Source organism: Saccopteryx leptura, chromosome 2 (genome assembly GCF_036850995.1).
Source record: "Saccopteryx leptura isolate mSacLep1 chromosome 2, mSacLep1_pri_phased_curated, whole genome shotgun sequence".
Lineage (NCBI taxonomy): Eukaryota > Metazoa > Chordata > Mammalia > Chiroptera > Emballonuridae > Saccopteryx > Saccopteryx leptura.
The window spans coordinates 7,569,379-7,592,836 of NC_089504.1; the positions used below are offsets into that span (position 1 = coordinate 7,569,379).

General features: G+C 47.4%; 2 protein-coding genes across 19 annotated transcripts in view; both read right to left on the bottom strand.

Annotated features, from left to right (window-relative positions):
• The window catches only part of GLE1 (GLE1 RNA export mediator), a 32,456-nt gene extending 20,378 nt beyond the window's left edge, over positions 1 to 12,078 (bottom strand). Inside the window, exons 1-3 of the mRNA XM_066366987.1 lie at positions 11,904 to 12,078; positions 7,536 to 7,766; positions 3,745 to 3,855 (exon numbers count right to left, since the gene is read on the bottom strand). Coding sequence (XP_066223084.1) covers positions 3,745 to 3,855; positions 7,536 to 7,766; positions 11,904 to 12,002 — 441 coding nt within the window. The 5' untranslated portion in view covers positions 12,003 to 12,078. The remainder of the gene's footprint in view (positions 1 to 3,744; positions 3,856 to 7,535; positions 7,767 to 11,903) is intronic.
• Positions 12,079 to 13,451: 1,373 nt separating this feature from the next.
• ODF2 (outer dense fiber of sperm tails 2) overlaps positions 13,452 to 23,458 on the bottom strand; it is a 39,646-nt gene continuing 29,639 nt past the window's right edge. For 13 of the 18 annotated variants that reach the window (XM_066366982.1, XM_066366978.1, XM_066366983.1 and 10 more), the window contains 8 exons: positions 23,304 to 23,439; positions 21,083 to 21,193; positions 20,835 to 20,939; positions 19,703 to 19,861; positions 18,293 to 18,393; positions 16,472 to 16,634; positions 15,945 to 16,070; positions 13,453 to 15,154 (listed from right to left, as the gene is read on the bottom strand). In XM_066366982.1, coding sequence (XP_066223079.1) covers positions 14,966 to 15,154; positions 15,945 to 16,070; positions 16,472 to 16,634; positions 18,293 to 18,393; positions 19,703 to 19,861; positions 20,835 to 20,939; positions 21,083 to 21,193; positions 23,304 to 23,439 — 1,090 coding nt within the window. In that variant the 3' untranslated portion in view covers positions 13,453 to 14,965. Of the gene's footprint in view, positions 15,155 to 15,944; positions 16,071 to 16,471; positions 16,635 to 18,292; positions 18,394 to 19,211; positions 19,862 to 20,834; positions 20,940 to 21,082; positions 21,194 to 23,303; positions 23,440 to 23,458 lie in introns of those variants that run through there. The other 5 variants (XM_066366969.1, XM_066366968.1, XM_066366971.1 and 2 more) reach the window with 2 other exon arrangements.

Consider the following 23,458-nt stretch of genomic DNA (forward strand, 5'->3'; position numbering starts at 1 on the left):
GCCCGCGCTCAAGTCGGTGACCTTAAGGTTTCAAACCTGGGTCCTCTGCGTTCCAGTTCAATACTCTATCCACTGCACCACCGCCTGGTCAGGCTCACCTACGTACTATTATTAATCAATGTCAACCCATTACATTTAATTTCTAAATAATTTTTTTTTTGTATTTTTCTGAAGCCGGAAACGAGGAGGCTGTCAGACAGACAGACTCCCGCATGCGCCCAACTGGGATCCACCCGGCATGCCCACCAGGGGGCGATGCTCTGCCCATCTGGAGAGTCGCTCTGCCGCAATCAGAGCCATTCTAGCGCCTGAGGCAGAGGCCACAGAGCCATCCTCAGCGCCCGGGCAAACTTTGCTCCAGTGGAGCCTTGGCTGCGGGAGGGGAAGAGAGAAACAGAGAGGAAGGAGAGGGGGAGGGGTGGAGAAACAGATGGGCGCTTTTCCTGTGTACCCTGGCCGGGAATCTAACCTGGAACTCCTGCACGCCAGGCCAACGCTCTACCACTGAGCCAACCGGCCAGGGCCTAAATAATTTTTTATAACATTTATTTATTTATTTATTTATTTTTCTTTTTAACAGAGAGAGAGAGTCAGAGAGAGGGATAGACAGGGACAGACAGACAGGAACAGAGAGATGAGAAGCATCAATCACTAGTTTTTTTTGTTTGTTTTTTTAAAATGTTTTGTTTTTTATTTATTCATTTGAGAGAGAGAGAGAGAGAGAGAGAGGGAGAGAGAGAAAGGGGGGAGGAGCAGGAAGTATCGATTTCCACATGTGCCTTAACCAGACAAGTGCAGGGTTTCGAACCGGCAACCTCAGCGTTCCAGGTCAACGCTTTATCCACTGCACCACCACAGGTCAGGCTCAATCACTAGTTTTTAATTGCGCATTGCGACACCTTAGTTGTTCATCGATTGCTTTCTCATATGTGCCTTGACCGTGGGCCTTCAGCAAACCGAGTAACCCCTTGCTCGAGCCAGCGACCTTGGGTCCAAGCTGGTGAGCTTTGCTCAAACCAGATGAGCCTGCGCTCAAGCTGGCGACCTCGGGGTCTCGAATCTAGGTCCTTTCGCATCCCAGTCCGACGCTCTATCCACTGCACCACCGCCTGGTCAGGCTAAATAAATTTTTTTAAAAAAGATTCAACAACAGCACATAAAAATTATCAGCAAGGGCCTGACCTGTGGTGGTGCAGTGGATAAAGCGTCAACCTGGAAATGCTGAGGTTGCCGGTTCGAAACCCTGGGCTTGCCTGGTCAAGGCACATATGGGAGTTGATGCTTCCAGCTCCTCCCCACCTTCTCTCTCTGTCTCTCTCTTCTCTCTCTCTCCCTCTCTGTCTCTCTCTCTCTCCCTTTCTCTCTCCTCTCTAAGATGAATAAAATTTTAAAAATTATCAGCAAGGAAAAAGTTTCCACATAATTCTGGAAGATGGAAAGTCCATGGAAGATGCCAGAGCAGGGAAAACCCTCAGAGAGAAGAGACACACTCATTCATAGTCTCTCTCTCTCCCTCCATCTCCGCTGCTACCACCCTAGTCTAAGCAACCACCATCTCTTTTTCAGTGCCAAAGTGAATGGTTTTTTTTTTCAAAGTGAATGTTTTAATGAGCGTTCTTTCACTCAGAAAGTCTTCTAACCACACTTTAGTTATTTCTCGTTTGCCTGTCCAGCATGTAAGCTCTATAAGGACATGGATTTGTGTCTACTCTGTCCACTGCTTCATCTAGACCAAGAGCAGCATCTCATATAAGTGCTTAGTAAATATTTGTTTATTCAGTGAATAAATGAATGACAGTAAATCCCCCAAAATTTTCCATTTATAAACTAATGTACTCTTTAAAAATTTTTTTAAATCATTGTTATTGTTTTTGAGTTGTTGTTTTTTTACAGAGACAGAGAGAGAGCCAGGGAGAGGGATAGATAGGAACAGACAGACAAGAACGGAGAGAGATGAGAAGCATCAACCTTCAGTTTTTCGTTGTGACACCTTAGTTATTCATTGATTGTTTTCTCATATGTGCCTTGACTGCGGGCCTTCAGCAGACCGAGTAACCCAGGGGTCTCAAACTTGCGGCCAGCCGAACAATTTTGTGCAGCCCGCAGACTAATCCACGAAGTTCAAAATATTTTGGATAAAATTAAGTAAGCCTAGGGGCCTACTTGTATTTTTCATTTCTCTAGCATCCTAGCTAGATATTAGCTTAGTTAACAGCAGTTGTGATGTAAACTACAGTTTCTGGTCGTTTTGTGACACTGAGTAAACTGCATGTACGATTGTGCTTATTGTACTTATTTTTTTTTGTTTTCAACTGCAGTGAGAAAAGTGTTGCGTGGCCCTGGCCAGTTGGCTCAGCAGTAGAGCATCGGTCTGGCGTGCGGGGGACCCAGGTTTGATTCCTAGCCAGGGCACTTAGGAGAAGTGCCCATTTGCTTCTCCACCCCCCCACCCCCCCGTCCTTCCTCTCTCTCTCTTCCCCTCCCACAGCCAAGGCTCCATTGGAGCAAAGATGGCCTGGGCGCTGGGGATGGCTCCTTGGCCTCTGCCCCAGGTGCTAGAGTGGCTCTGGTAGTGGCAGAGCGACGCCCTGGAGGGGCAGAGCGTCGTCCCTGGTGGGCGTGCCGGTCGGGTGCATGCGGGAGTCTGTCTGACTGTCTCTCCCCGTTTCCAGCTTCAGGGGAAAAAAAAAAAAAAAAGTGTTGCATAACAGTTGCCTTTTGTAGACCTAGTGCGGCCCGCCGAACGGCTGTGATCTTGCTCTGCGGCCCACATGCTGAGTTGAGTTTGAGACCCCTGGAGTAACCCCTTGCTCGAGCCAGCGACCTTTGGTCCAAGCTGGTGAGCTTTGCTCAAACCAGATGAGCCTGCGCTCAAGCTGGCGACCTCAGGGTCTCAAACCTGGGTCCTTTCACATCCCAGTCCGACGCTCTATCCACTGCGCCACCATCTGGTCAGGCTTGTTGTTGTTTTTTTTTTTAAATAAAAGCCAAATAGGCCCTGGCTGGTTGGCTCAGTGGTAGAGCGTCGGCCTGGCATGAGGAAGTCCCGGGTTCGATTCCGGGCCAGGGCACACAGGAGAAGCGCCCATCTGCTTCTCCACCCCTCCCCCTCTCCTTCCTCTCTGTCTCTCTCTTCCCCTCCGCAGCCAAGGCTCCATTGGAGCAAAGATGGCCCGGGTACTGGGGTGGCTTCGTGGCCTCTGCCTCAGGCGCTAGAATGGCTCTGGCTGCAACAGAGCGACGCCCCCTGGTGGGCATGCCGGGTGGATCCCTGTCAGGCGCATGCAGGAGTCTGTCTGACTGCCTCCCCGTTTCCAGCTTCAGAAAAATACACACACACACACACACACACACACACACACACACACAAAGCCAAATAAATTAATTAAACCAGTGCTGTTCTTTTGTCAAGCGCTGTTAAGGTCTATCTTCTCAGTTTAATCTTATCTGACAACCCAGATCACCTTCAAATCTTGGAGAAGTAAATGGAAGCCAAGAAAGTCTACATAATTTTGCTAACGTTACATGTAAAATAGAAGAGTGAGTATTTGAAACCAGGTTTGACTTCAGAGAGCTTACTCTTGACTGCTACATAATACTACCTCCAGAAATGAATCAGGAGCTGCTAATAATAGTAAGTCAGGCATGGTGACTGGTATACAGTGGACATTCATAAACCCTAAAGAACTGCCTCCAAATGTGGCTCCCTACGATCAGGCCTGCCTTGCTTCATGGCTTACTTACTGTTCCTTTCATTCTGTGCACCAGCTCATACATTCGGATGCAGCCTTCGACTCTGATGCCCCTGGAGGACTGAAGGACCATAGGTTCTGTAGGCTGGGACTCATGTTTGCCCTGTATAGACAGAAAATTGAAAAATTAAGCTTTTAAGATGGTATAGTTGGTGTTGTCCCTTCCAGACACAAACCACATCACTACTTATAAATAACAACAACACAAAAACAAATTAGAAGTAGTGACAGATGAATGTATAAACAAACGTGGTATACACATACAATGGGATGTTATTCAGCCACCAAGGAAGGAAATTCTGACAACTGCTACAACACAGATGAAACCTGAGAACATTATACTAAGTGAAATAAGCCACTCACAAAAGGACAAATATTATATGACACCACTTATATGGCCACCAAGAACGGTCAAATTTATAGAAACAGAAAGTGGAATGGGGTTGCCCAGAACGAGGTGGCGGGGAATAAGGAGTACAGCACTTTAGTCTGGGATAACAAAAAAGTTCTGGAGATGAGGAGTCGTGACGATTACCTAATGCCACTGAACTGTACACTTAAAGATGGTTAAATGGTAAACTTTATGTTATTTATATTGTGCCATAATCTAACAATAAGATTTAAAAACTTAAAAAAAAAATTTTATTGATTGATTTTGGAGAGACAGAAAGAGGCAGAGAGGGAGGGAGGGAAAAAGGGTGAGAAAGAAAGAGAGAGAAGCATTTGTTGTTCCTCTCAGTTATGCATTTATTGATTGCTTCCAGTATGTGCCCTGACCTGGGATCAAACCCGCAACCTTGACATCTAGGGACGATGCTCTAACCGACTGAGCTAACTGGCCAGGGTAAGATTAAAAAACTTTTTAATGTTCAGCCTGACCTGTGGTGGTGCAATCGATAGTATGTTGACCTAGAATGCTGAGGTTGCTGGTTCCAAACCCCAGGCTTGTTCTGGTCAAGGCACATACAATAAGCAACTACGAGCTGATGCTTCCTGCTTCTCCCCCCACCCACCCCTGCCTTTCTCTCTCTGCCTTTCTCTCTCTTTAAAATCAGTAAGTAAAATCTTAAAAAAAAACCCACAACTTTTTTTTTTTTTTAATTTTTTATTTATTTATTCATTTTTTTAGAAAGGAGAGGGAGAGACAGAGAGAGAGAGAGAGAGCCAGAGAGAGAGAGAGAGAGAGAGAGAGAGAGAGGAGAGACAGAGAGAGAGAAGGGGGAGAGGAGCTGGAAGCATCAACTCCCATATGTGCCTTGACCAGGCAAGCCCAGGGTTTCGAACCGGCGACCTCAGCATTTCCAGGTCGATGCTTTATCCACTGCGCCACCACAGGTCAGGCTAAAACCCACAACTTTTTAATGCTCATGCCCTTTTATTTTTGATGCAGTTATCTGAGCATTTATTGTAAAATTAAAAAAAGAAACAATTCGCGCTCATCAATAAAACAACACAGAATAAGTGCTGGCGAGGATGTGGAGAAAAGGGAACCCTCCTGCACTGCTGGTGGGAATGCAGACTGGTGCAGCCACTGTGGAAAACAGTATGGAGATTCCTCAAGAAATTAAAAATTGAAATGCCTTTTGACCCAGTTATACCACTGTTAGGAATATACCCCAAGAACACCATAGCACTGTTTGAAAAGGAGAAATGCACCCCCATGTTTATGGCAGCATTGTTCACAATAGCAAAGATCTGGAAACAGCCCAAGTGTCCATCAGAGGACGAGTGGATCAAAAAGCTTTGGTACACACACACACACACACACACACACACACACACACACACTATGGAATACTACTCAGCCATAAGAAATGATGACATCGGATCTTTTACAACAACATGGATGGACCTTGGTAACATTATACTGAGCGAAATAAGTAAATCAGAAAAAACTAAGAACTATATGATTCCATACATAGGTGAGACATAAAAATGAGACTCAGAGACATGGACAACAGTGTTGGGGTTACAGGGTGGGGGGGAAGAGAGGGAGGGGTTTGGGGGAGGGGGGGGCACAAAGAAAGCCAGTTAGAAGGTGATGGAAGACAATGTTATCAATGTCACCCCATCGAAATTAATAAAAAAAAATAAATAATGTGTCTCACGGCTAATTCAGGCAGTTAGAAGAATAGTATAAGGATGCTAATTCTGCTTCTCAGGCCACATCCTGCAAAAGGGGCCCCAAGCAAATTGGTGATTTGGCTCCTCTGATTTTGCCAATTGGATTTTAAAAAAATAGGTCAGGAACGCCCTGAAATGGAACTAACAATATATGAGTATAAATTTAAAGGACTTTTAGATACTGGAGCTGATGTATCTGTTATTGCTAAGCTACACTGGCCTCTTTTCTGGCCCACTCAGGCAGCAGCCACAGAATTACAAGGTATAGGGCAGAATAAATCCCCTCAACAAAGTTGTAGTTTTCTACATTGGGAAGATTAAGAAGGTCATTCTGGATTTTTTTTTTTTTTTTTTTTTTTTCATTTTTCTGAAGCTGAAAACAGGGAGAGACAGTCAGACAGACTCCCGCATGCGCCCGACCGGGATCCACCCGGCATGCCCACCATGGGGCCACGCTCTGCCCACCAGGGGGCGATGCTCTGCCCATCCTGGGCGTCGCCATGTTGCGACCAGAGCCACTCTAGCACCTGGGGCAGAGGCCACAGAGCCATCCCCAGCGCCCGGGCCATCTTTGCTCCAATGGAGCCTTGGCTGTGGGAGGGGAAGAGAGAGACAGAGAGGAAGGCGCGGCGGAGGGGTGGAGAAGCAAATGGGCGCTTCTCCTGTGTGCCCTAGCCGGGAATCGAACCCGGGTCCTCCGCACGCTAGGCCGACGCTCTACCGCTAAGCCAACCGGCCAGGGCTCATTCTGGATTTTTTAAGCCTTATGTGCTCCCTGGATGGCCAGTTAATTTGTGAGGTAGAGATGTTTTGAAAAATATGGGAGCGCTGCTTGTCAGTCCTAATGGTTTAGTCAGTACTCAGATGTAGCCATCTTGGGTCAGATCTACTGTCACAGTATTGCAGTGCTTATGTTCAAGTAACTCTATTTTACTTAAATGGCTACTAAGTGACTAACGGGCTGGCAGCATACTCAGCACGGACATGCTGGACAAAGGGATGACTCATGACCCAGGAAGGACAGATCAAGATGGTACAAGATTTCAGTACATCACTCAGAATGGTGTGTAATTTAGAACATATGAATTATTTATTTCTGGACTTTTCCCCATTTAATATTTTCGAACTGAGGCTGAATGCAGGTAACTGAAACCACAGAAAGCAGAACCTCAGATAAGGGGGGACTACTGTATACACACAAAGTAGTCTGAACATATACCACTAAAAAAAAAGACCACCACCAACCACCAGTAACAATTTATATTTTTAAGTGAGAGAAACAAAGGCAGGGACAAAACAGAGGGAAAAACATGGTAAAACCTCATGCAGAACCAATGATAAGTAAAATACGTACATTTTAAGTAGTATATATTTTACTCTACGTCTGAAACAGCCAGCCCATAAAAGGGAACCTTACCAGTTAAAAAGATGCATGGTTCATGTCAATAACAATCCAATTGCTCATAACATGAATTACTATCCTTGGTACAAAGAAGAGAGGAATTTCCCTGGGTGATATGATCAACACTGTCACTACAAACAGCTACAAGAAACAACTGTTACTTTCTCCAGGGTAAAGTCACTGTCATATGACAACGTTACACAATTCAACTTTGAAACCGTCCTTGTCTGTTGTCTTCAGATGATTAAAAACCTTACCGTGGTTCCATCTGGTGTTGCTGGTATTCCTGGGGAGGCTGGTGAGAGGGCAAGGCTTTCGATGGGAGATTTGGGAACAGATGAAGGTTGGTCTAGGCCTGAAGTAGATCTAGAGGATATTGAAGTCTCAGAGGAAGAGAGGTTCTCTTGTTTAGGGGGTAGGATATGATCTATCACCCATCCAGAGTAAGAAGATAACTTGGGAACAGATGTACATTCTTCTAAAATATCCTAGAGAGAAGAAGAGGTTAAGCTCAACTTGCATGTCAACTGATTTAAGCAATCAAAGATAAGCTACTACATGCCTTACTGAAAATCTAAGAAGGAACACATACATATATCCATAACTTACATACATGCATAGCAAAGACCAAAAATAATTGTATTAATAATCAGCGATGAAGAGAACGAATTTTTAATTATTCATTTTACAGAGGGGAGAGAGAAAGAGAGACAAGGGGGAGGAGCAGGAAGGAAGCATCAACTCCAATGTGCCTTGACCAGGCAAGCCCAGGGTTTACACACAGGCAACCTCAGGGTTTACACACAAGCAACCTCAGTGTTTCAGGTCGACGCTTTATCCACTGCACCACCACAGGTCAGGCAAGAAAGTAGTTTTGTAATAATGACCCTGACTATTGTGCTTTTATAGTATCAGACTAAATAACCCTAATTATAGAAATAGGAACAATGCACAAAGACGGTCATTAAAGCGTATGTAAAAGTGATCTAAAAAGCTGGAACAAAAAACCCCACAAGAATTCCAAAGAATATTATAGTATACACAGTGAAACACAAGTCATTAAAATACTGATTGGGGCCCTGGCCGGTTGGCTCAGTGGTAGAGCGTCGGCCTGGCGTGCGGAAGTCCCAGGTTCGATTCCCGGCCAGGGCACACAGGAGAGGCACCCATCTGCCTTTCCACCCCTCCCCCTCTCCTTCCTCTCTGTCTCTCTCTCTTCCCCTCCCACAGACGAGGCTCCATTGGAGCAAAAGATGGCCCGGGCACTGGGGATGGCTCCTTGGCCTCTGCCCCAGGCGCTAGAGTGGCTCTGGTCGCGACAGAACAACGCCCCAGATGGGCAGAGCATCACCCCTGGTGGGCATGCCGGGTGGATCCCGGTCGGGCACATGCGGGAGACTGTCTGACTGCCTCCCCGTTTCCAGCTTCAGAAAAATACAAAAAAAAAAAACCAAAAAACCTGATTGTTAATACTATGTAATAACATCTGAAGATTCAGTTTTAAGTGAAAATAACGAGAATACAGTAAGTCTACAATTACATTTTTTTTTTTTTTTTTGAGGAAAGGGGAGAGGAAGAGAGATGAGAAGCATCCTCTCATAGTTGCAGCATCTTAGTTGCTCACTGATTGCTTTCTCATATGTGCCTTGACCAGGGGGCTCCAGCCAAGCCAGTGCCTCCTTGCTTAAGCCAGCAAACTTTTAGGCTCAAGCCAGCAACCTTGGGGTTATGTCTATGATCCCACGCTCAAGCCGGCAAGCCTACACTCAAGCCAAATGAGCTCATGCTCAAGCCAGTGACCTCCGGGGTTTCAAACCTGGGTCCTCAGCATCCCAGGTGTATGCAATACCCACTGCACCATCGTCTGGTCAGGCCATCTGTGGTTACTTTTTGATCCAGCAATCCCACTTCTAGAAGTTTATCCTAAAGATATACTTCCCACAAAATGAAAATACATATACATAAAGTTCCAAGCAATGGATTATAACTCATTGAATAAAATAACCCAAGCCTGGCCCTGGCCGGTTGGCTCAGTGGTAGAGTGTCGGCCTGGCATGCAGAAGTCCCGGGTTCGATTCCTGGCCAGGGCACACAGGAGAAGCGCCCATCTGCTTCTCCACCCCTCCCCCTCTCCTTCCTCTCTGTCTCTCTCTTTCCCTCCAGCAGCGAGGCTCCATGGAACAAAGATGGCCCGGGCGCTGGGGATGGCTCCTTGGCCTCTGCCCAGGCGCTAGAGTAGCTCTGGTCGCGGCAGAGCAACGCCCCGGAGGGGCAGAGCATCGCCCCCTGGTGGGCGTGCCGGTTGGATCCCAGTCGGGCGCATGCGAGAGTTTGTCTGACTGTCTCTCCCGTTTCCAGCCTCAGAAAAATACAAAAAAAAATAAATAAATAAATAAATAAATAAAATAACCCAAGCCTGACCTGTGGTGGTGCAGCAGATAAAGCATCGACCTGGAAATGCTGAGGTCGCCAGTTCAACCCTGTACTTGTCTGGTCTAAGGCACATATGGGAGTTGAAGCTTCCTGTTCCTCCCCCCTTTCTCTCTCTCTCTCTCCTCTCTAAAATGAATAAATTAAAAAAAATTCTTTTAAATAACCCATAAATCTATACTGATATAAATAATTAAGTAGGGAGACAAGAAAGTCCTCCCTTATGGTAGAATGCCAATTAACCAATATAGAAAGAATGGTGGGCATCAAAGAACACCATTTGGGCCCTGGCTGGGTGGTTCAGTGGGTGGAGTGTTGGCCCAGCATATGGACGTCCCAGGTTCGATTCCAGTCAGGGCACATAGTAGAAGTGACCATCTGCTTCTCTTTCCCCTACCGCTTCTCTCCCTCTTCCCCTCCTGCAACCAGTGGCTCAATTGGTTAGAGCATGGCCCCAGGCACTTAGGATAGCTTGGTACTCAAGCATCTGCCCCAGATGGGGTTGCAAGGTGGATCCCAGTCAAGGTGCATGTAAGAGTCTGCCTCACTATCTATCCTCCTCTCATCTAAAACAACAACAAAACCCAAAACCATTTGGCTACATCACAGAGGTGACTGATTCAGGAAGAAATCATCAATGAATGCTAAAGGTGGAGTTCTGTTGAGAAAAAGGATACGTATTGTTGTAATCTTGGAATACCTCTCCACAAAACACTTAACTAGTTAAGAAGGAAACAATGATGAATTTTAAGGGGAGATATCTAGCAGATACCAATGTAACCAGGTGATCAAGGTTAGCAACACCAGTGGTGTGTGCTTCCTGATGTGACTTACTGAGAACACAACATTTCTGTGGTACTCCTGGTAAAAATGCATAACCTGAGTATACACCAGACAGACTCACGCTGGGACTCATCCTATAGAATGTAAAGTATGTATTCTTTCAAACTGTCACAAGACAGAAACGACAGGGAAAGACTTTAGAATTATTTTACATAAGTCTGATGAGACAGGACAGTAACTAGACTACCAGCAACTCGGGAACAGGAGCTACGCCTTAACTGTTTCTACAGCCCCCCATTTCAGCACTCTAGCACAGGGCTTTGCAAATACGGTGATCATGCCCCATTAAACTTTACAGGTCCGCCCAATTTCATCTAAACCTTTTTAAAAACGAATTTGGTGGGGGTTTTTTTCACTTGCAGCAATAGATCATTGTAAAGCCAGGAGCCAGGGCCAGAGCCACCATCAGAGCAGCCTGGTCCATGCAGGTTCGCATTGGATTCGGACAGTCGGCAAAGAAACCATGGAGCCAAAAACTGGTGGGCCATAGCCTTTAATCCTAGCTTGCACCCGGCGGGCAAGTAAAAATACACACTGGGCTCCAAAACCCAGTCACATTCAGTGCTCACAAAGCCACTGACTTATCCGAGTTTCCTAGAATCAAAGGTTTCTAGCTCACCAGCCTTATTCTCCTCTGTTCCCCATCTCCTTCCTTATCCCAAATACAAACTCTACACAAACTGGCATCTCACTCAGCACTCCATCATCTTGGCTGCTTCTCCTGGCCTCCTCCACGTGGCCTTTCTCTGCTCTCCTCTGCTCTCTCTTCTAATGATAATCTCAGGAACCAAGCGCCAAGTCCCGTTCTGCCTCCATTTTATAGTGTAGCTTCACAACCTCTAATCCAATATACAAAGTAGGGAAGTCCCTAATACAAAGTCACTTCTCTGAGGCATGATAGGATTGTACCACCTCACACCAAAAAGGGTGGGACAGGCTTAATCCCAAAACCAAGCCTCAGGCTACAACAATTCTCAACACACATTAATATCACCTGGGCAACGGCCTCTTTAACAAAGTGAGCATAATACATTTTATCTGCCCAACAATTATATTAATCGTTCACTGCAAAATCTCTTTCTCCTTGCACACGAGGTGAGCAGGGTTGCTTTGACAACACAGGCGGAGGCGCCTACTCTGGCTGGGGTAACGGTGAAACCTTCTGAACGAAGAGCACCTCTGAAATGAGGGGAGTTTCCCCATTGGTCAGAATAGGTTGGAGATGGCAGAAAGCCTACAGAAGGATGATGCCCACACAGGAGTCGAGAAACAAACGCGCGTTGTTAGAAAGGCCGCACGGGTTCCAGCGCAGCGGCCGAAAGGGCCACAGCCCGCTCAGGAGCATTGCTCACCTCGCCCCGCTGCAGCCAGTCGCGGTGGTAGCAGAGGCGACCTTTGTCGGAACTGCGCAGCGCCTGCAGTGTCTCCCAGCAGCGACCCTCTGATGGCATGGCCCTGCCTGAAGCAACTCTTCAGCGATGCTACTCGTTTAAAAACAAATCCTTGAGCCAACCGCCCGGAAGCGAGCTCTCGTTTCCGCTTCCGGGGCGCGCACCGGGTTGCACAGTGTAACAGCCTCAGAAAGCTACACGCCCCACTTCCGGTGCGGAACCCAGCCGGCGGCGCACCTGTTCGCAGGGTTTGGACCCTGAGGCTCCTGCTCTGCAGGGAGTTTAAGACCAAGGCAGTTTTGAAGCTTGGAGCCCCGTCGTTGCACAAAGTGCAATATTGTATTGATGAGGATGTGAAGAAATTGGAACCACCCCAAACTGCTGGAGGGGCTCAAAAATGGGGCAGCTAAGGTGACAGTTTGGCATAGTTTCAAAAAGGTTAAAGAGTTACCATTTGACCTAGCTATTTTCCTAAGTATACACCCAGAAAAAATTAAATAGACGTCCACAAAATCTTTTTGAATGTTCATAGCATTACTCAGAACAGCCAAAAAGTGGAAACCCAGATGTTTATCAATGGATGGCTAAATAAGTGTCAAAAAATGTAGAGCCTGACCAGGCGGTGGCGCAGTGGATAGAGCGTCGAACTGGGCCTCAGAAGCCCCGGGTTCGAAACCCTGAGGTTGCTGGCTTGAGCGTGGGCTCATCTGGTGTGAGCAGAGCTTACCAGCTTGGACCCAAGATCGCTGGCTTGAGCAAGGGGTCACTCTGTCTGCTATGCCTCCCCCCCAAGGCACATGAGAAAGCAATCACTGAACAACTAAGGTGCCACAACAAAGAATTGATGCTTCTCATCTCCTTCCCTTCCTTTCTGTCTGTCCATGTGGATTGAGCATTGAAGTGATCCCATGGTCGCTGGCTTGAGCCCAAAGGTCCCTGGGTTGAAGCCTAAGGTTGCTGGCTTGAACCTAAGTTGCTGGCTTGAGAAGGGGTCACTGGCTCGGCTGGAGCCCCTTGGTCAGGTTACATATGAGAAGTAGCCAATGAATAATTAAAATGCCCAACTACCAACTGATGCTTCTCATCTCTCTCCCTTCCCTCTTGCTAAAAAACATAAATAAAAATAAATAAAATGCGATTCACCATCACCTACAACCAGCTTTAATTAGGACCCTTTAACTTTGGGCTCTTCTTCTGTCCATATTATGGGAGCAGTTTGAGGTAGGAAGGCTTCTCTCTGGAGTTTGGAGCAATATAAACATTTCTCATATTCTTTTTTTTTTTTTTACTCTCTGGACAAAGAAAAACATTATTGGAAGAGTCCAGCAATGGACTTAAGAGTGGTGTTTCCTACACCAGCATTATAAATCCCAGTGCCCTACAATGAGGTGTTCATTAATTTATTAAAATAAGAATGATTTATATAAATAGTAATGCACATTGGTATAAGTTTGCCAACCATATATATTTTTTAATGTTTATTTATTGATTTCAGCAAGAGAGGACAGGGAGAGAGAGAGAGAGAGAGAGAGGAACATCAATCTGTCCCTGTATGTTCCCTGACTGGGGATCAAACCAATATTTATGTGCTTTGGGACAATGCTCTATCCAACAGAGCTATTTTGCCAGGGCTTCAACTGTCCTTTCTTGGGAAGGTCTTTCATGTATTGAAAGTTCAAGTCCACTTATGTTAAGGGTGTGAAAACAGGTTTGACTTTGTGGCAACGTAGCTGGCAGTTGTTTTTTTCAGAACTTCCTTGGTAAAATGAACGGCTGGAAACTATAAATGTCACCAGAATTTGGGGGAGGGGAGTTCTGGTCACAAAATCCAGATGCCTGGTGGGGGCCCACTGCCTTTGAGGGCATAGGTGAATACTCTGGAGTTTTGGACTTGGGTTAGAGTGGCTGAGAGAGGACAAGACTGGATCACCCAGAAGGCCAATACCAGTGGAAATGAAAAGGTTAAGGTTCAACCCAGTACCAAATTTGTTCTCTAAAGAATGTTCCTCTTTCTTTTAAATATAGAAAAATGTGAAGAGAACCAAAATAACTAATATATCATTCAGAAACCCATGAACATTTTAACAGTAATATATATACATCTCCTCTTTTTCCTAAGAGCTAAAGTGATCTGACCCCAACAACGAGCAATGCCTCAGTTATCTCATGGAAAACATACAAAAAAGAAACTATCTGGGCCAAAATGAAAGGAAAAGCCTAATCTTCCATGCACCAAGAGCTTTAAAAATATTTACTGGTTCCCACGCAGCATTTCACTTAATCATTTTTAGAAGTGGGGATGGGGTGGATAAAGGCAATCATGAAGTCTTAAATATTGATTATAAAAGCTTTTTGTAAAACAACACAAATAGTTCAAGGATAAATGCATTCTATAGATACAAACTTGGCAAAGAGAAACAAAAATCAATGATCTTGGGATTACACTTTCCAAAAGCCAACTGGACACGAGCCCTTGAGTGTCTACTGAGAAGTGCATGTGGGCAAGTGGCCTCGGGGAAACTCGGGTGTGGGAGGCTTCCCCCGGGCTCGGGGGAAAACACGCACCTATGAAATAAGGGAAAGAAAGAGAACTCCCAGCCCAGGAAGGGCGGTGAGGACCTTTACAATTCCTGCTGGTTCAGGTCTGAGAACACTTAAGAAAAAAATTTCTGGAAAGAGTGCTACAAGGGAACTGCAGGGAGAAGTCCGGTCGAAACATTCTCTTGGAAAGGAATGAGCAGTCATGGCGAGTTAAAACCTGATTCCCTCACGCTAGTAGATTTCAGGCCTGGCAAGGGAATTAACTCCCCGCAGGCAGCTCTAGCAGAGGCGAGAGCTGAGTAGTTCCTGCTTCTTCAACCCCCTGCTGTATTGGGACTTTGATGGAGCCAGTAGCTAAGGATAAGATCCTGAACACACTTCGTCACTAAAAGAGAGGAAAGCCCGCAGGCTTTCCAGGTGCAGCTTGGCAACTCGTCAGTTCCCGTGGCATCAATCCGGCCTCCTGGCCAGGACCGGTGGCCTCAGGCAGGAGGAGACCGGGAGCGGATGGGAGAGCTGGTCAGGTAGGTGGTGTAAGGACTGTCCCCAAACACGTTGGCATAGGATGACTTGAGGAACTGGACGTAGTTCTGCATGCTGCGGTTGGTGCTCTCCGACTGCTCCAGGCGGTCCTTCAGGTCCTGCAGCCGGCTGTGGTAGCGGCGCTCAGCCTGGGGAGAGACAGCACATGGGGCCAGAGAGCGAGATGGGCACAACAGACAAGGCCACAGCAACACAGAGGCTGTATTAGCGGTTGCCAGGGGCAATGGGGAGGGGAGAGGAGAATGACTGCTAATGGGTATAGGGTCTCTTTCTGAAAATATCCTAAACTTAGATCACGATGATTGCTCAGCTCTCAGAATATACTAACACCCGCTGAATTATACAATTTAAATGAGTGAATTCCATGGTATGTAAATGGTATCTTAACAAAGTCATTAGTTAAAAAAAAAACCTGTCTAGGATATCCTACTGGGATGAGGAAATGATTACAGAAAAATTAAACCATGTCCTGTTCATAAAACAAAAAACACCTTGCGCCTGACCAGGTGGTGGCGCAGTGGATAGAGCGTCGGACTGGGATGCGGAAGGACCCAGGTTCGAGACCCCGTGGTCGCCAGCTTGAGCGCGGGCTCATCTGGCTTGAGCAAAGAGCTCACCAGCTTGGACCCAAGGTTGCTGGCTCCAGCAGGGGGTTACTCGGTCTGCTGAAGGCCCACGGTCAAGGCACATGTGAGAAAGCAATCAATGAACAACTAAGAAGTCGCAACGCGCAACAAGAAACTGATGATTGATGCTTCTCATCTCTCTCCGTTCCTGTCTGTCTGTCCCTGTCTATCTCTGCCTCTGTAAAAACAAACAAAAAAAAAACACACACACACACACACACAAAAACACCTTGCTCTGCCCTGCCGGCCCCAGGAAGCCCGTCTCCACTCCCTCTCTTCCGGCCTGACTCACGTCGTCACGGCTCCGCCGCAGCTGGCTCAGTTCCGATTTGGTTCTGCTCAGCTGGGTCTCAAGGTCCAGGATTTTGTTCTGGGCTGCTCGTTCCTTGGAGACTGCATGCTCCTTGGTTTGTTCCACCTGCACAGAAGGAACAGAGGTCGAGCTGCCTACCTGATGGGGGAGCACCTGGCCAGAAGGCTGGGCCATTCCCGCTGTCGGGTCTCATGGACCATATTTACCATCACCAGAGCGGGAGCTAACTCAACCTCAGCAAACACCTTACCTGTCCTGTCCCAACACACCATGAGTTATCACCCAAGATGTGCCAACCTGTCGGAGTCCCACGCAGGCAACAATTACATGAGCAATCATGAGTTAAGTGTCAAGTCCTTTACAATAATTGCCCATTTGATCCTTATGGTAAATTCATGAGGCAGGTACTACTCCGTGCTCATTTTTCAGATGGGAAAGTAGGCTCAGAGAGGTTAGGCAATTTGCCCAGAATCACAGAGCTAGTTAGTAATGGAATTCAGACTGACCTGCCTCCTAGCATCTTCAATGGCGCTTTCCAGCTGCCTCGCCAGGGACCCACATTCCCGGGTTTTCTCCTCCAGCCGCAGCTGGGCCTGGTGGATTGCCTCCTCCCTCTTGGCAATCACCTGGAGGAACTCGATATTTTGGGCACTGGTCGCCTCCAGTTTCCTAGGTGGAAGCACTCAATCAGATCCTGCTCATCCCCATTCCTGTCCTGTTCCCCGCTGCCAGGGGGCTCTCAGCCACCCCTGGACCAGGGCTCTCATCATGCAGGGACTCTCCAAGGAGCCATTGGAATAAACCAAAGAGATCTGCTGAGCAGCCAGGTGGCAAGGAGTTGCAACTGGAGCAGCTGGTTGGAGAACCACGTGAAGAGTGGGAAAAGCAAGCCAAGGCTGCCCATGGGCTATGCTAAGTGTGCATGTCATCACATGTAGTACGACCAATGGGCAGCTTGGAAAGGGGGGTTCCCTTATCAGATGAAGAAACTCAGCCTCAGAGACGTGAAGTCATTGACCCAATGTCAGCACAGCCGATAGGCTGGTCATCAAAACCCATGCCCCCAACTTCTTCTGTTCACTGCTGCCTCCTTCGGCAATGGGACTTCACTGGGCCACTTAGTATCCCATGTGACCAGCCATGAGGCAGCAGGGACCGTCCCAATGTGCAAGCGCAGTCCCCCTGCATGTCTGGAACAGGTTCTGATTGAAGGGTTCTGCAAGTCCTGCTGATCACAGCTGCATATTTGAGGCCAGCAGAGCAGAGCAAAGGGGGAGCCCAGACCACCGGTTCAAGTTTCTACCAGTCAGCTGTGTGAACAGTCACCGCCTCCTCGGACCTCAGACTCTCGTCTCTGAATCAAAAGCTGTAGCCCTCATTTTACAGATGCCAGCAGCTCTGGAGGAAGAGCCAGGGGGGCTAAGTTGCAGCTTTGCCAGGTACCAACTATGTGACCTTGGACAAGTCACTTAACCTCTCCCCAAACTCAGTTTGCTCATATTTAAATGGGGCAATACTTCCTGGCCTGTGGTGGTGCAATGGATAGCAGCACATCGACCTGGAATGCTGAGATCACTGGTTCGAAGCCCTGGGCTTGCCCGGTCAAGGCACATACGACAAGCAATTAATGGAACAACTAAAGTAAAGCAACTATGAGTTGATACTTCTCGTTCCTCTTTACACCCCATTTCTCTGTAAAAATCAATAAAAGCTAAAATAAGTTAAAAAATAGGGTTAATACCAACTACACACTAACTATACTGCACATTTTTATATGCCAGGTAAAGTGCTAAGCTCTTTGAAGATAATCTCATTGAAGATTCACAATAATCCCATGAGATACACTATTTTCCCTACCTTGACCCCTTTTTCTCAAGATTAGTCATCAGAGGTTTGAGCAGATTAAATAATGGAACCCAAGGTCAGGGCTTGATTCCTAAAGCTGCAGTCTTCACCTCTGACTGCCTCGGGAAGGATCAGATGGTCTCGGGCAGGATGAGCGGGAACACAGAGCAGAGTGAGGAGGAAGCACCCTCCTGGCAGTGCACACGCCCTACAGATCGGCTTGGACAGTCTGCCAGGTGGGTGGGGCCTGTGCAGCGCCTGATGGGCACGCTGCTCTGGAACAGCCCCCATGGCCAGAGACCACCTTCCTCTCTCCCACAATGCTTACCACTGTGTTGAAAGCAGCTTTTCCTGAGGTCGGCCTAGTACCTTCCAGGGCCTGAGTCCCTCAAAAACTTCCGCACACTAAGCCCAAAGCAGCTAAGTGGCCGAGAGCACCAGGTCCTAGGAAGAGGACAGAGATGGGACCAAGTGCCTCTAACCTCTCCAGTTCATCCACCTTCAGACTCAGCTGTTTATTTTCCTTCTGGGAAGCCTGGTGTTTCTCTCTCGCCATCTCCAGCTTGTCCCCCTGATGTTCGATCTAAAATGACAGGAACACAAGCTGATTTACGAAAGAACTTTCCAGCATGGCCCTCCCTTCGCCCCGTGACCTGTAATCCACACCCATGAAAGAGGCACGCTGCCCTCGGCAGGCATCCAAGTCTCAGTGCACGACCTGGAGGAGAGAGGGCAGTGGGGACAGGTTAGGCCCAACTCCCAAGCTGGAGGCTTTCACGCACCAAGAGAAGCCCAGTTCGACCCTGTAAAACCACAAAGACGTTTTCTTGATCAGGAGGGTCCCTCCTTGGGATCCAGGGCAGACATAAGAAGGCAGAAGCAGATGGCAGGCCCACACAACACACCAGGGAGCTTCTTACCCATTAGTTTGTTGGTTCTGCTGATTTCATTCTTAACTGGGGACAAGTGCAGGCAAGGCAATAGGAAAGCTACCAATTCTTTCAGGCTGGCAAGTTTGAGAAGTTATCTAGAGGGATGCTTTACACAGAAGCCTCCGATATCCGGGCTTGAAAGGCCCTGAGAATGTTCAGGTTCAAGAGAAGGCAGGTCACTGAAGAGTAAGTACTGAGCACATGAGCTCGGGCACTTGGCAGCTGGCTGGTCTCCAGTCCTGGTTGACTAAGTACCAGCTCTGTGACCTCAGAAAATTGCTTCTCCCCTCTATGCCCTGGGCTGCTCTCTGTAAAATGGAGAAAATAATACACTTCACCACGCTCCTGGGAGAATCAAAGAATAGAATGATGGAGCACAGGGCATGTGCTAAAAAATATGGTAGCTACTTTTATTATTCCAAGGAAGCAAGTCAAGAGAGGGCAAGGGCTCTGCCCAAGGTCACATGCAAATGCGAGGTGTGTCACTTCCTGGGCACCGTGGGCATGGCTCCAATAACTCAGAGGCAGACTGCTCCTGGCGAGGGGGAGCCCTCTTTCAGGACAGAATCTCAGGCAATGAATCTGCTAAGAGGAGGAAAGGCAGCTGAAGCCAGAGAAAAGGGAAGGGAAGAGCCCCGAGGACAGGGAGACTGTGGGTGCTGGCTGAGGGCGGCAGGCGGAGAAGGAGGGGCGGGCGGCAGAGACCTGGAGCACTGGGAGTGGGTGACAGGACGGCCCAATGCCCGCGAGGACGGCTCCTATAACTAGAATCACTCTGTGCAAACACGAGGCATTTGGCACACCAGACTTTTATTTTACAGCACTGATGATAGCTCACTCCTTTCAGAAACAGCAGGCAAGAAAAAGGAAGGGGTCCTTCCTTGGGGGGTGTGCAGCTCATCTTGGTAAGCGGGCCCCTGCTCGGACCAGTTCATGGGACCCTTTCTGCCAGTCCCTTACCCGGCTGCGCAGATCGGATATGATGGCTGTAAGGTCGATGTTCTTCCTCTCGTAGCCCTGCAGCTGGTCTTGACACTCTGCCAGTTTAGCCTCCGTGATCTTGAGGATGTCAGGCAGCTGCTGCAGGTCGGCCAGCTGGGACTGGAACTGCCTTCGTGCCTGGAGGGGGCGGGGGGAAAGCCCGCTGTTGGAAAGGCCCAGCTACTGAAGGGCCAGACAGGGTGGTTTGGAGTTAGGGTAGGGCTGCCCTTGGTCCTCAGAGAGGATCCTGCAAGATCCACAGGTAAAAGTGAGTGCAGCCTGCCCTCCTGCAAGCCATTGGGGTGTCCTGCTGTTCCCTGGGGGACACACTCAGAGGCCCAGGACCCAGGCATTGTGCTAAGTAAGGGCTCTCTGAACCACTCACTTAATTCATACAACTTGTATAGTAGGTGCCATTTTCCCCATATAATGACACTAACAATCAAAGGCTGATTTGCCTAAAGTCACTCAGCTAGAGCCAAGGTCAAAGTCTAGTCCAACTCCCAAGCTCCTTGACAATCCTTCCCAATGCTATAGGCTCAAGAGAAGGTTGAGAGCAATCTGGTCTTAATCCCCCCTTGTATTAACAAGGAGACTGAGGACCAGAGAGGGGCACTGACTTGCCCAAGGTTATGCAACAAAGCAGTGTCTGAGCCTGGACTCAGCCTGTCTCTGAGGTGATGTTAAGATGATTCCCTTGCATCTAGACAGCCAAGCCATGTCTAGAAAAACGACGCTCTTTGGGGAACAGGATGGGAAGCACATTTTTTTGATGGCACAAAATACAGACACCGCAGAGAATGAAATAGGCACACGTAAGACATGGCATACCTGTGGATTGGAATCCACGTGCGTTCTCCAAGCAGGAGAGATTTTTTTAAAGGAAATTGGAGAAAGAAGGAAACCAGGAGAGAGAGGAGATGAAGCCCAAATGCAAGCAGACAAGAGAGAAAGGAGCGAGCACGCAGACAGCAGAGGGGACCGGCCCAGCACTCAGAAAATTTGTTAGGCATTGTTGTCCACACCAGGGCGGATCAGAGGCGAACGAGAGGCACAGGCTGATGGACACAGAACTGGGTGGAGGAGGAAGGCGAGGAAGGGGGAGCAGTACCGCTTCAATCTCTTTGTTCATCTCATCTTTAAGGATCTTGTTCTCTTTGTCACAGCGTTCTAGCTGGGCAGCCACCTCATCAGCCTCCAATCTGGTCTTCATCACCTAGGGACCAACAAAGCATCAGGCTGTCATCGGCAGAGCCAATTTTACCACATCCAACTGTTTCCAGAAGAGGCCTGGAGGTCAATGTCCCAGCCTGCTAAGAGGTGCTGCCCTGGCAGGGCGGGGGTATCTGAGAGGCCTACCTGACTCTTATAGTTGTCAATCATCCCTTCATAATTCTTAACCGATGCCTTTAGCTGCTGGACCTCGAGGTGCGCCTGATTGAGTTTGTCCTCCATTGGAGTGAAGCTAGCCTAGAAGAGGTGGTCCATGAGTAACTCACAAGAAGGTTCCAGGTTCCAGAGCTGGTGGTCATCCCATTCTCAGTTCCTACTCCAAGGGGCCAGCAAAGGAAGCCTCAACTCTTCAAACCCACACCAGCGGTTTTCCTCAGAGAGGCACCAGGGCAAGACTCCTAACTTGACCAACTCAAGTGAATAGAGGTACAAATGAGGGACATGTGTGTTTTTTTTGTTCTCATTACAAAAGCAATAATCACCAGTAAAGAAAATGGAAATAAGAACAAGAAAAATGAGTCAGGATGCATGCTACCTTGGTTTATGGCTTCATATTAACAGTTGTGCAGCTGTTTTGTTTTTTAACAAGAATGGGATTATACCATACTTATGGCTTTGCAACATGCTTTATCAACAATTATGTTATGAACTACTTCTGAGTCAATAAATATCCTCCTACAACCCAAATACTCACCTTAGCAGATGGGACAAAATAAAGCATGTATCTCAACACAAATAAAATACAGTAATTTAGAAGAGATAAAGCTTAAAAAAAAGAAACCCCTCAAAACTGACCTAATAAAACATCCACAAAGTATGGTTAAAAGTGGAAAGCAAGGTGAAGAATAACGAATGAATGCATGTATGTGTTTTAATATAATGTTAAGTATGGGTGGAACGGCTGGAAAAATACACATCACAGTTAACAGAAACTTTCACTTCTAGATTGCACTTCTGTAATGTGTTAAATTTTACTGTGAGCAGCTTTTACCTTTGTACTTATATCTAAGAAAATACATTTCTACAAACATCACTGAATGGCCACACTGCATAATACTACAGATATATTATCCTGTAACTAATATAAATAATTGTTTGACTTGGAGGCCATCTTTAATCTGCACCACAACACCTGCACTACAACAGAGGAGAAAGCACTGCACTCCAACCAAAGTGGCTAGAGGGAAAAAGACCAACAGTGCCAACTGCTGACAGAGTCATGGAACAAATGGTTACTCACCGCCCTTGACGGGAGTGTAAATTTGGACAACTACTTTATTGTACAGTAATATCTACCAAAGCCGAACTTACACACATTACCAGATGACCTGGCAATTCTACTTCCAGATATTAAAACCTGTAAAAATACACCCAGCATGCACACCAAAAGATGTTCTACAATCCAAATGTCCATCCCCAGTAGAACAGATAAATATATTCAGAATGAATAAACTGCCACACACAACATGGTTACCTCTCGCAGACATAACACCAAATCAAAGCTAGGAACAAAGTTCAAAACCAGGCAAACTAATCTGTGATGATAGAACTAAAGATAAGTCACCTTTTACAGAGGGTGTCTGTAACCAGGCGATGTCACCGGGACGCTAATAAGGTTCAATCAGGGTGACTGATGGACAAAGTGTGTTCATTTTTGTTATGTTGTACTTAAAATCAATCTTACTTAACAAAAAAAGTGAGTAAAAAAATAAACCTCGATGTTACCGCCCAGATCAAGTGAAAATGCAGATCAAACCTAGCTCTGAAATACACCCTCTTGGCCAGGTGCCTCTCGCCCTCGGCATGCTAGGAGGGTGGATAGCAAGTGGTTAAGAGCTGGAGCTCCAGGCTCAGACTCAGGTCCAAATTCCAACTCCAGCATTTCCAAAAGCAGAATCTAGGCAAGAAACTTGACCTGTCTCTAAGCCTCCATTTCCTTGTTCTATGAAGTAGAGGTAACAGTCACATTACTGGGAGGTTAAAGTAAGGCTTAACTCGTGTGAAGGGGCCACCAGTCCCGTGGAGTCCGCGCTAACCTCAGTGTCAGGTCTGCTGCATGCGCATGGCTGACTGTGTCCTGTTAGGCATTTCACATTATTCTCACAAGGACCTCATTTCCTCCCACTACGGAAACTGCAGCAGCAAAGATGAGCTATCTCAACCAGCTTGTCAGAGGCAGAGGCAGGCCTTGATTCTGGGCCTTCCTGACCCCAGTGTCTCAATCACGTGGCTCTGTCCAGGCCCTCTGAAGACCCTCACAGTCGTCTCTGGGGCCTAACCAGGAATGCCCAGCCACCGGCCTCCTTGCTGTCCCTTAGCTGTCCCTGCCCCGACTCTCACTACAGACCTTCAGCCTCTCGTTCTCTAGTTTGAATGCAGAATACTCGGCAGTCTGCCGGTGTAGTCTCTCTACTAGGCCGTCCCGGTCTTCCCGCATTTTCTCCTCCAAGGCTTGCTGTTGGTTTATGAGATCCGTCACTCGGCTGAAAGGTTACAAAGTGA